This window comes from Pristis pectinata, chromosome 10 (assembly GCF_009764475.1).
Source record: "Pristis pectinata isolate sPriPec2 chromosome 10, sPriPec2.1.pri, whole genome shotgun sequence".
NCBI classification, from domain to species: domain Eukaryota; kingdom Metazoa; phylum Chordata; class Chondrichthyes; order Rhinopristiformes; family Pristidae; genus Pristis; species Pristis pectinata.
In genome coordinates this window covers 54,867,932-54,880,035 of record NC_067414.1, presented here as the reverse complement: position 1 = coordinate 54,880,035, position 12,104 = coordinate 54,867,932, and the positions used below count along the sequence as shown (strand labels likewise).

Sequence of the window (12,104 nt, the reverse complement as noted above, 5' to 3'; positions counted from 1 at the left end):
TCTTTTTAAAAGATCTCTGATGCCGAACTGGAAGAAGTGGTCAAAATTGGTCAGGCGAGTGAAATGGCCTGCCAAACTGTAGAAGAATCTGGAATGCCAAATTCTGCCTCCAATGCTCTTCTTTCTGAATATAACATTGCCAACACTGGTTTGAGTTTGCGCACTGCACGGACTCCTGCAGCGCAGGATCGTATTCTTCAGGTAATCAAACCATAGTAAACCAAAGTCGTTCAGCTTTGTATTGTAACCTATAGCACATAAGTTTTATAACTGGAGTGCATTGTACAGTTAGGGATGGCTGCAAATACAAAAAGCAAATAGTTTTTAATTTGTATTTATAATCAGAGTAGGGAATGGGCAAGGTACAAATAAGTTAAAAATTAAAATGGGGCAGAACAGAAAAGAATACTGAAACCTCAGCAGAGATGCAAGAGGCTACAGATGCTGGAATCTGGAGCAACAATCTGCTGGAGGGACTCAGTGGATTGATGAGCATCTGTGAGCGGAAAGGAATTGTTGACGTTTCATTGACAATTGTAGAAGATTTTTGCTACCAAAACCTCAGTTGTAGGAAATCAGGAGGGCAAAAAGAAGACATGGAATTTCCTTGACAAATCAGGTAAAGGAGAATCCTGAAAGATTCTGTAAGTATATTTAAGAGCAAAAGGGTAACCAGGGAGAAAATAGGTCCTGTTAAGGACCAGTGTGATTGTCTATGTGTGGAACCACGGGGGATGGGCAAGGTCTTAACTGAATACTTCTCATCTGTATTTACCATGGAGAAAATGTTGGAAGCTATGGAGTTCAAGAAGGAAAACAGTGATGTCCTGAAACATATCAACATTGTGAAGGAGGAGTTGGCAGTCTTGAGATACATCAAGTTGGATATATCCGCTGGGCCTGACCAATTGTATCCTAGGACACAGTGGGAAGCAAGAAGAAATTGCTTGGGCGTTGGCAGAAATTTTTTTTATCTTTGGTAGTCACGGGTGACGTATCGGAAGACTGGAGGTGGTTAATGTTGTGCCTTTATTTAAGAAAGGCTGCAAGGACAAGCCAGGGAGCTACAGGCTGGTGAGCCTAATATCATTGGTGGGAAAGTTACTGAAGGGGATTCTGAGACATTTGGAAAGGCAAGGACTGATTAGGGATGGTCAGCATGGCTTTGTGCATTGGAGATAGTGTCTCATGAATATAATTGAGTTTTTTTGAGGAGGTGACGAATAGGATTGACAAGGGCAGGGCAGGGCAGGAAATGTTGTCTACTTTAACAAGACCTTTGACAATGTCCTGCATGGTAGGCTGGTCTGGAAGTTTAGATTGGTATTGGTATTGGTTTATTATTGTCACTTGTACCGAGGTACAGTGAAAAACTTGTCTTGCAAACTGATCTTACAGGTCAATTCATTACACAGTGCAGTTATTACATCAAGTTAGTACAGAGTGCATTGATGTAGTACAGGTAAAAACAATAACAGTACAGAGTAAAGCATCACAGCTACAGAGAAAATCCAGTGCAATAAGGTGCAAGGTCACAACAAGGTAGATCGTGAGGTCATAGGTCATAGTTCATCTCATTGTATAAGGGAACTGTTCAATAGTCTTATCACAGTGGGGTAGAAGCTGTCCTTAAGTCTGGTGGTACGTGCCTTCAGGCTCCTGTATCTTCTACCCGATGGAAGAGGAGAGAAGAGAGAATGTCCTGGGTGGGTGGGGTCTTTGATTATGCTGGCTGCTTCACCAAGACAACGAGAGGTAAAGACAGAGTCCAAGGAGGGGAGACTGGTGTCCGTGATGCACTGGGCTGTGTCCAGAACTCCCTGCAGCTTCTTGCAGTCTTGGGCAGAGCAGTTGCCATGCCAAGCCGTGATACATCCTGATAAGATGCTTTCTATGATGCATCGGTAAAAGTTGGTGAGAGTCAAAGGGGACAAACCAAATTTCTTTAGCCTCCTGAGGAAGTAGAGGTGCTGGTGAGCTTTCTTGGCCATGGCATCCACGTAGTTTGTCCAGGACAGGCTGTTGGTGATGTTCACTCCCAGGAACTTGAAGCTGTCAACCCTCTCGACCTCAGCACCATTGATGTAGACAGGTGTATGTACATCCAGATCATGTGGATCCAGGGTGAGCTAGACAATTGGCTTCAAAATTGGCTTGATGGAAGGAGTCAGAGGGTGGTATTTGAGGATTGCTTTTCAGATTGGAGGCCTGTGACCAGTGGTATGCTCCAGGGATCGTTGCTGGGTCTTCTGAATGAGAATGTAGGTGGCATGATTAGTAAGTTTGCAGATGACACCAAAATTGGTGGTATAGTGGACAGTGAAGAAAGTTGTCCAAGGTTACAACAGGATCTAGATCAACTGGGTGGGGGGTGTTTGGAGGCAATGGAATGGCAAATGGAATTTAACTCGAGTAAGAAGTGGTGCATCTTTGGAAGGGGCCAGGGTATACACATTGCACAGTAGAGCTCTGGGGAGTGTTGGAGAACAGAGCAACGTAGCGGTAAAAGTAGATAGTTACTTGAAAGTAGCAACAAAGTTAGGATGGTGAAGAAGGGTATTGAGTACAAGAATTGGGACGTCACGTTGCAGCTTTACAAGACATTGGTGTGACTGCACTTGAAGTATTGTGTGTAGTACTGGTCGCCATACTATAAGAGGGATGTGATTAAGCTAGAGAGGGTGCAGAAAAGACTATAAGGATGTTGCTGGACTGGAGGGCTTGAGTAATGAGGAGAGACTGGATAGGCTGGGACTCATTTCCCTGGAGCAAAGGAGGCTGAGGGTTGACCTTATAGAAGTTTATAAAATCATGAGGGGCATAGATAAGATGGATGGTCACAGTCTTTTTCCCAGGTTAGTGGAGTCTAAAACAAGTGGGCATAGGTTCAAGGTGAGAGGAGAAAGATTTACAGGGACCTGAGGGGCACAAGTTCATGTGGAGGGTGGTATGTGAATGGAACAAGCTGCCAAAGGAAGTTGTAGAGGTGCGTACAGTAACAATGGTTAAAAGACATTTGGACAGTTACGTGGATAGGAAAGGTTTAGAGGGTTTTGGTCAAACACAAATGGGACTAGCTCAGGAAGGCACCTTGGTCAGCATGGACAAGTTGGGCTGGAGGGCCCTTTTCCACACTGTATGACTCCATGACTATAGTGCATTACTATCATATAGTGCCATCTGGCAAATATTTCACTTGTATTTCATTAATCACTGAAATGTGCTTGATTTAAGGTTGAGTAAATAGTATATTCATGTTTTTGAATGAGATTCTTATCTTTTGAAGTTGTGTAAGTTTTAGTCCCTCATATTGGCTTTTCCAAAACTGTCAAATTATGCTGTACTTTCTGTGATGAAGTTAGACTGTTAATGCTTAAAGTTTGAAAATATTATTTTACAATAGTAGTATCGCCCCTGTTAATTTAAGTTGTTTAGTTTTTGAGACTAAGAGACCCAACATTGCATATGAAGTGCTTTGAGAGACTGATCATGGCACATTTCAGCTCCAGCCTTCCAGATAACCATGACCCACTGCAATTCACCTACCTCTGAAACAGGTCCATGGCAGATGCCATCTCCCTGGCCCTACACTCACCTCTGGAGCCATCTAGATAACAAAGATACCTGCATCAGACTCCTATTTATCAACCACAGCTCTGCCTTCAATACCATAATTCCAAACAAAATCGTCTCCAAACTCCTTGACCTAGGACTCAGCACCTCCCTTTGCAACTGGATCTTTGACTTCCTGACCAACAGACCACTATCAGTAAGGAGAGGCAGCAACTCCATCACAACTATTGTCAACACTGCTGCCCCGCGAGGCTGCGTCCTCAATGATGCTGAGGTGGAGATAGTTAAGAGCTTCAAGTTCCTGTGTGTAAATATCACCAACAGCTTGTTGTGGTCCAACCATGTTGATGCCATGGCCAAGAAAGTGCACCAGTGCCTCTAATTCCTCAAGAGGCTAAAGAAATTTGGCATGTCCCCTTTGACCCTCACCAATTTTTATCGATGCACCATAGAAAGCATTCTATCCAGATGCATCATGGCTAGGTATGGCAGCTGCTCTGCCCAAGACTGCAAGAAATTGCAGAGAGTTGTGGCTCAGTCCATCACACAAACCAGCCTCCCCTCATGGACACTGTCTACACTTCTCGCTGCTTTGGACAAGCAGCCAAAATAATTCAAGACCCCTCCTACCCCAGACATTCTCTCTTCTCCCCCGCCCCCTCCCATTGGGCAGAAGATACAAAAGCTCAAAAACACACACCACTAGGCTCGAGGACAGCTTCCATCCAGCTGTTATAAGACTATTGAACAGACCTCTTGTACGATAAAGATGAACTCTCAATCTACCTCGTCATGGTCCTTGCATCTTATTGTCTACCTGCACTGCACTTTCTCTGTTACTGTAACACTATATTCTGGATTCTGTTACTGCTTTTCCCTTGTACTACCTGAATGTACTGATGTTGTGATATGATCTATATGGATGACATGCAAAACAAAGTTTTTCACTTTATTTCGATACATGTGACAATAATAAACAAATTACCAGTACAAGAATTTATTTGTCTTCTATCGTATCTTCTGCAATTAAGCTGTTCATTAGACACCAATGCCCTTAGCATCTTAATTATATATATTTTATTCACACATACCACTGGACTGAACAGAATGACATACAAGTCAGATGATTTTCTATTGTCCACACTAGAGTAATTCATTGGGGAAAGTAAGATTGGGAGCCGTAATTTTGATTTTCGAACTCTGCATCAATGAGCTCAGTATTAGCATCTCAAAGTTAGCTAAAAGTACATGTCTGGAATCAAGCTTGTGTCTGCCCTATTTTCTGGTGTGTCAGCTACTGTCTGCTAAACTCAAACGAGGCAATTTTTAAAAATCACATTTTAGTGAGCTGTGCTCTTTTAGAGGACTACTGCTTTGATTTGCTTTTTGTTTCTCTCTGTTGGAGCAGTATAGGAAGAAAGTGCTTTCTGCAGAGGCCTGTTGTAATTCGGAGTAGGTTTCTGGAATGATGGAAATGAGTTCCTGGTTTTAGGCAATGCATGAACTCAGGAGAAAGGTTAGGAAATGTAAATAACAAAATTAAACTGATGCTAAACTGCATTTTTGTATCCTTTTGTGCAGGAAGCTCAAAATCTAATGGCACTGACGAATGTTGATACACCTTTAAAAGGTGGACTGAACACCCCTCTCCACGAAAGTGACTTTTCTGGAGTAACCCCGCAGCGACAGGTAGTTCAGACGCCAAATACAGTCCTTGCAACACCTTTCAGGTAATAGTTCATATTTGTTCTTAATGTAGTTTAATTTTTCACTCAGTTTTGAATTAAAATGTATAATTGTTTTAGTGAAATGATAACACTTGATTTTAGAACTGATAAAATTGTTATCTGACATGTTTGTTTAATTGGCCTTTTGTAATTCTTCAAGTTTTGTACTTTGTTTTTATTTTCATATTGCATAATGACTGGTGACATCTAGATGAAGCACTTCACAGATTATAAGGCCTTTATGAAGAGAAAATACCGTTCATCTCCTCTGCCATTATTGATATTCTGATCTTAAAAACTGATTGCAAAATGATAACCAGATCTTAACGAAGTCCAGTTTATAAAGTCAATTCTGATCTGGGTGGGATTATTTGCATTCAAGGGAAATAAATTACACTCCAATCATCTCCACATCAGGGTGGAGGAGACAGAAAAACAAGAAGTATGAATGGAGAAAAATGAAAAGGTGAAAGGGAATGATCCTGTAGTCAGCACTCTAGATAACTTATAAGTAGCTTCTATATTTTATTTAGCATTGTCTTTTCAGCATCAATTTACTTGTTTCCAACGTGAATGACAGTGTTCTTGTAAAATATATTATTTTAAAATGTTTAGGACTCCAACACATGGGAGTGATGGTTTGACTCCACGTAGTGGAATGACACCTAAACCTGGTGTGGCAGTGACTCCTGGAAGGACTCCTTTACGAGATAAATTGAATATCAATCCTGGAGAGGAAGTGGTGGATTATAATGACCCTTCATACACCAAGCAACTGGTATGAAGTAGGGCTATTTCTGGAGTTCAATCTTATTGAGAAAAATAATTAGTTTTATACTGGTTCATTAAGGTATGCACACCGACCCGTCTAAGCTTAAGTACTTGCCTTAAAACTGAAATTCCATTGTGAGCCACATGCCAGCAGGAGTTAGTGGTTGGGACTGTTTTAGAGAATGGATTTGGTTTGATTAGTTCCAGTTTTTGTTCTGAAAGTTTTGTAACCATTACAAGCTAATATCACATGATTCTACACATGCTAATATTTATCTTATTTCTGATTGTTAATCAGGATTACACATGAATGAGCTTTGAAAATAAGTAGTGGTATTTCACCCCAAAGCTCTACCCTGACCCAGAGCCTGCTATACACAAGCCAACACTTGCAGTACAAGTTGCTGATGAGAAAGCAGAACTGAACACCTTAAATGACATTCTTCCTTCTGTTTTTAAGCCCAGCCAAAGACATTGATGCCATTTGTGAGTTCATTATACACCAGAATGTTGCCTGGTTTGGAGCATTTCAGTTATAAGGAGAGTCTGGAAAGGCTGGGTTTGATTTCTCCAGAACAGGAGGCTGAGGGGTGACCCGATAGAGGTATATGAAATTGCAAGGGGGATTGATAAGGTAGATAGTAAATATGCTTTTCTCATGGTGGGGCTACTTAAGATGAGAGAGCATAGGTTTAATGTGAGAGGTAAGAGGTTCAGAGGAGATATTGGGAGCAATTTTTTTTCCCCACAGAGGATGGCTGGAGTCTGGAATGTGCTGTCTAAAGAGGTGGTGGAGGCAGATACTCTCCTGACATCCAAACAAGTACTTGAATTGCCAGGGCATAAATGTCTCCTGACCTAATGCACATAAATGGGATTAGGTTACATAGGTACAGTGGGCAGTATGATATGATGGGCTGAAGGACCTGTTTCTGCACTGTACAACTCTATAACATCTGAGATCTACTAACATAACATATTGGAACCTTGTGCTGGATATGCCTCATTATAAGGGTGACATAAAATTACCAAGCCATCAGAATCCTTCCTGCTACAAAGTTTCCTTAAAAAACTGAAACTGTCTGAGTTTGGAACGGATTCCACATTGGATAGATTGAATGAAAAGATCCAGTTGTTTGCTCCAATTTCACTTTGAAATCGCCCTGGTAATCTTAGGAAGCTGAATAACTATATACCTATTGACCTTAAATGTTACCAAAATTTAGTGGGCCAGTTCTTTGTGGCCAAGTCTTCTGCCCTGCATTGCCATCAGCAATTTCTCCATGCTGCTTTCTAGTCTGGATGTGGAGAGTCTGAGTTGCTTGCCTGGGGCATCCCAGACTCCAGAGGCATGGACTGAGTGCCAGTAGGACCGCTGGTAACACTCTGTATAAACCCCTCCCCAAACCTCTCCTGAGAGCTTTGAGAGCCAGCAACACTTTGCTCCCAGCTGTTAACAGTGTCTCTGACATTCAAGCACATTTAACAAGAACTATAATTGAAATGAAGATTAAAGCCAATTTTAAAATAAAAAGAAAACTAACCAAAAACATTAACCTGTAGCAAAACAATTGTTTAGAAGGGAGTTTCTCCCTTGCCTGCTTTTCGCAACCATACTGCTCCCATAGAAGTCAGTAGGTTCTGGAAAAAGTTTAACCTGGCACAGGATCTAAGAGGCAATTTTCCTTGCTGTTGTACACCATGGGAATTACACATTAGGTTTTGCATTGCAAAACTATCAGAGAGTCTGCGCTGCTTTTAATATTGCATGCATAGAAGTCCTGAACTTGAAGCTTTAGCCAGTGACATCTGCCCTATTTTGTTGTAGTGTTCCATCATAATCACACAAAATTCATCAAAAGGAAATGTTTGAAAAGTGAATAATAGCTGAGTAATGTTGGCTATATATAAAATAGAAAGTTTGAATTAATTGCAAAATACCTTCAAAACTTCAAATTTCTTTAAATAGACGTTCATGTTATTAAAGATGCAATTGTGAATCCAGCATCAAGATTTTTATCAAACCTTCAGCTAACTTTGTTCACTCCGGAAATTGCTAATGTTGCCTCAACAGTCGTACTTAATTTTTCCTGCAGGAAAGAGAGCACCGTGAACAACTACGGATGGGTCTGCTGAATCTTCCTACTCCAAAGAATGATTTTGAAATTGTGCTGCCAGAAAATGCAGAACGAGAGCTTGAGGACCAGGAGACAGAAGATAACTTCATAGAAGATGCTGCTGATGTGGAGTCTCGTAGGCAGGTAACCTCCTTCAAGAGTTCTACTGTACAGTTTTCACAAAACTGTATAAATACAGAATTGATTCCCTATTTACACTGAATCACTTGTATGGTAAGAATATAATTGAAAAGTGAGACTGGTATTTGAATGCTAAAGTGATCAGGCACTTTATGCCTCACTGGTAGTTCAGTGCATTAGAACAATATACTTTGTATATTTTGTATCTTAAAACCAAATTTGGGTTAGTAATTGTCAGAATTTTTACTATTTCCTTTTAAGGCAATGAAAGATGCTGAACGTGAAAGGGAGTTAAAAAAGAGACACCAGTCAGTACAACGAAATTTTCCAAGACCTTCAGAGGTGAGTATAAAACAACAGTCCATAACTTTTGTGGGTGGGGTTACATTGATAAACTGGAATTCCTAAGGCTACTCAACTGACCAAAGAAGCCCCAGCTTCCTCGTGACCTCACTTGTGTCATTCAGACTGTTCCAATATTTGCTCCTGCTGTGTTCCAGAGATGCACCGGGAAATCTGAATGCTCGACCTGCACCAGGTTAGATCTGACACAGGCAGAATCATTTCAATAGGGAGAAACAGCTGCAAGGGAATTGGAATTGGTTTATTATTGTCACATGTATCGAGGTACAGTTGAAAAACTTGTCTTGCATACCATTCATACAGATCAGTGCATTGAGGTAGTACAAGGTAAAACAAAACAGAATGCAGAAATGAAGTGCAATAGCTACAGAGAAAGTGCAGTGCAGGTAGACAGTAAGGTGCAAGGTCATAACGAGGTAGATTGTGAGGCCAAGAGTCCATCTTATTGTACTAGGGAACCGTTCAATAGTCTTACAACAGCAGTCTTTGAGCCTGGTGTACATGCTTCCATGCTTTTGTATCTTCTGCCCAAAGGGAGGGGGAGAAGAGAGAATGTCTGGGGTGGGTGAGGTCCTTGATTATGCTGGCTGCTTTACAGAGGCAGCAAGAAGTACAGACAGATTCCATGGAGGGGAGGCTGGTTTCCATGATGTGCTGAGCTGTGTCCACAATTCTCTGCATTTTCTTGCGGTCACAGGTGGAGCAGTTGCCATACCAAGCCGTGGTGCATCCAGATAGGATGCTTTCTATGGTGCCTCGATTAAAAATTGGTGAGAGTTGATGGGGACATGTTGAATTTCTTTAGCTTCCTGAGGAATTAGAGGTGCTGGTGATATTTCTTGGCCATGGCATCTAAGTGGTTGGCTATTAGTGATGTTCACTCCTAGGAACTTGAAGCTCTCAACCCTCTTGACCTCAGCACTGTTGATGCATGTGCACCGCCCCCCTTCCTGAAGTCACTGACCAACTCTTTTGTTTTGTTGACACTGGGGGAAAGATTGTTGTCAGGACACCCTGTCACTAGGCTCTATATCTCCTTCCTGTACTCTGACTCATCATTATTTGAGATACAGCCCACTATGGAGGTATCATCTGCAAACTTGTAGGTCAAGTTAGAGCAGAATCTAGCCATGCAGGTATGACTGTATAGGGAGTAGAGTAGGGGGCTGAGGATGCAGCATTGTGGCCCACCAGTGTTGAGAATAATTATGGCAGAGGCGTTGCTACCTATCCTTACTGATTGCAGTCTGTTGGTTAGTATGTGAAAGATCTAGTTGCAAAGGGAGGTGTTGAGTCCCAGGTCTCGGAGTTTAGTGATGAGATACCTTGGAATTATAGTATTGAAGGTGGAGACAGTTGGACTTTAGGTATATAGCTGTATCTAATTGTTTTTTTTCATGAATTCTATCATTTAGAAGTGTTTTGAATAGTTTTTAAATTATTCAGTAGTACAGTTAATTTTTAATAGTTTTTGAATATATTTTAATGTTTATGAATATCAAAGAGAGAGCTGAAAACTTAGCCAAATGTCAGAAGAGTTTCTCGGGTAAGTCTGCCATTTATGCCACACATGGCTTCACCAGTCAGGAACCAGCTGTGGAAATATGCTCCAGGTAAAGCAGGGAAGGGGGCAGCAGTATAAAATGTGCAATTTAAAATGGAATATAGATAGAAAACCAATATGGTATAGGAACCTAGTTATTCATGTCCTGAGGAAAAGGACCACTATCTTATCTATGGAAAAAGCACATTATTAAAACCTGCCAAATTAGCATGATAAAAGATTAATGAATTATATTTTTAGAATTTATAACATCATGGTTGGATTTAGAGTTAGTTATAGTTAGAAAAATGTTCTTTCAAAATATAAAATTGGTGTATACAACTAAATTCCTTTCTAATTTTAGGTTAATGAAACCATCTTGCGTCCTCTGAATGTTGAGCCACCTCTAACTGAAATGCAGAAAGCTGAAGAGATGGTGAAGAAAGAAATGATTATCATGCTTCACTATGATACATTGCATCATCCATATGTGGATCAGTTTAATAAAAGAGGCAAAGGTGCAGGATCAAGTTCTAGTAACGCTGAGCATATTGCTTTCCTGGAACACAACAGATATGAAAAAATCAATAAAGAAGAGATGAAAAAGGTTGGTCAATTATTTTAATTCTTAATGTGAAATGTAATCAGTTATGGACCACAAATGATGAGTCAGCCCATTGAATGACCAAAATATGAGGAGACGTGGAGAAAAAGAAAATGGAAACCTTACCCCTGTCGAGGAAGAGGAGTAATTCCAAGACCTGGAATTTTAATTATGAAGAAGATGCAGAGTTTTTTGCATGCTTATCAATAAATAAATGAATTGTGGATGCACAATTCAGGATTTTAAAATGCTGTAAGCAGGCTATCTTTATCTTTGTGGTAAGATTAGGGTTTTAAGTTCTTACCCCCTTCTATAAGGTTTGAGTAGTGGATGTGCTAGAAGTGGCAACTGACGATCAGTCGGTAAACTACTTCAGAAGTTACAGGGTGAATATCTAACAGAGAAGAGCTTGTGCAATCAGTCTGCACATAGTGTGGTGTGATTCTCTTGATCACCAGAATACCACCAAATTGTAACAAATAAAAATCAGAGTGGGTTCAACTCTCTTAAATGACACAGGTAAAATGGGCAGTAACAAGCATGTAATTCTACCACCTCTCAACTCCGATCTGGGTTCAATTCTGGTTTCCAGTTTGCATGTTCTCACTGTGACCATGAGTTTCCTCTTGATGCTCTTTTTTTCCCACATCCCAAAGAAAGTTAATAGGCCACCCTAAATTATCCCTTGTGTAATTGGACAGTAGGAGAATCAGATAAGGTAGGTGGACATATAAGAGAAAATATTACAGACTTAATGGGATTGCTCTGAGAACCAACATAGACTTAGTGGGTGGAATAACCTCCTAAGTTTTAAGAAAATACAAGAGATATTTCCATTTGAATTTAAAATCTCTTTCAAATACACGAAAGTATTATAAAAAGGATCGCTCTTTTTTTTGCAGGGTGGAAACACCTGAGCATTGCATTTTGAATTGCGAGATTTTTTGTTTGGCATAGTTAGGGAACAAATGCAGTTTCTACACCCAATGTTTTTCTTCAAAAGGAAACGCTGAATTGCAACACCTCAGATGTGAAAATTTTGTGGCGAAAGGGAAAATATAATTATAATGAATGTTGTGCTTGTAGGAAACCATGAAATATTTCATATTCTGAATAAAATCTTTGATTCTTTGGACTTGCTAAAATTTTAAAGAAATATTGAACTTTTTCTTGTGTTACTATGCTTTTCCTTTACTTGCTATCTAATCGAAGATGCAAAAGAAGCTTGAAAACAACATGTATCTTACAACTGCAAGTTATTAATA

At 40.3% G+C, this 12,104-nt stretch overlaps 1 protein-coding gene across 1 annotated transcript in view; it reads left to right on the top strand.

Annotated features, from left to right (window-relative positions):
* The window catches only part of cdc5l (CDC5 cell division cycle 5-like (S. pombe)), a 46,459-nt gene that overhangs the window by 19,835 nt on the left and 14,520 nt on the right, over positions 1–12,104 (top strand). Inside the window, exons 8-13 of the mRNA XM_052024570.1 lie at positions 13–201; positions 5,155–5,303; positions 5,916–6,078; positions 8,168–8,332; positions 8,591–8,671; positions 10,600–10,842. Coding sequence (XP_051880530.1) covers positions 13–201; positions 5,155–5,303; positions 5,916–6,078; positions 8,168–8,332; positions 8,591–8,671; positions 10,600–10,842 — 990 coding nt within the window. The remainder of the gene's footprint in view (positions 1–12; positions 202–5,154; positions 5,304–5,915; positions 6,079–8,167; positions 8,333–8,590; positions 8,672–10,599; positions 10,843–12,104) is intronic.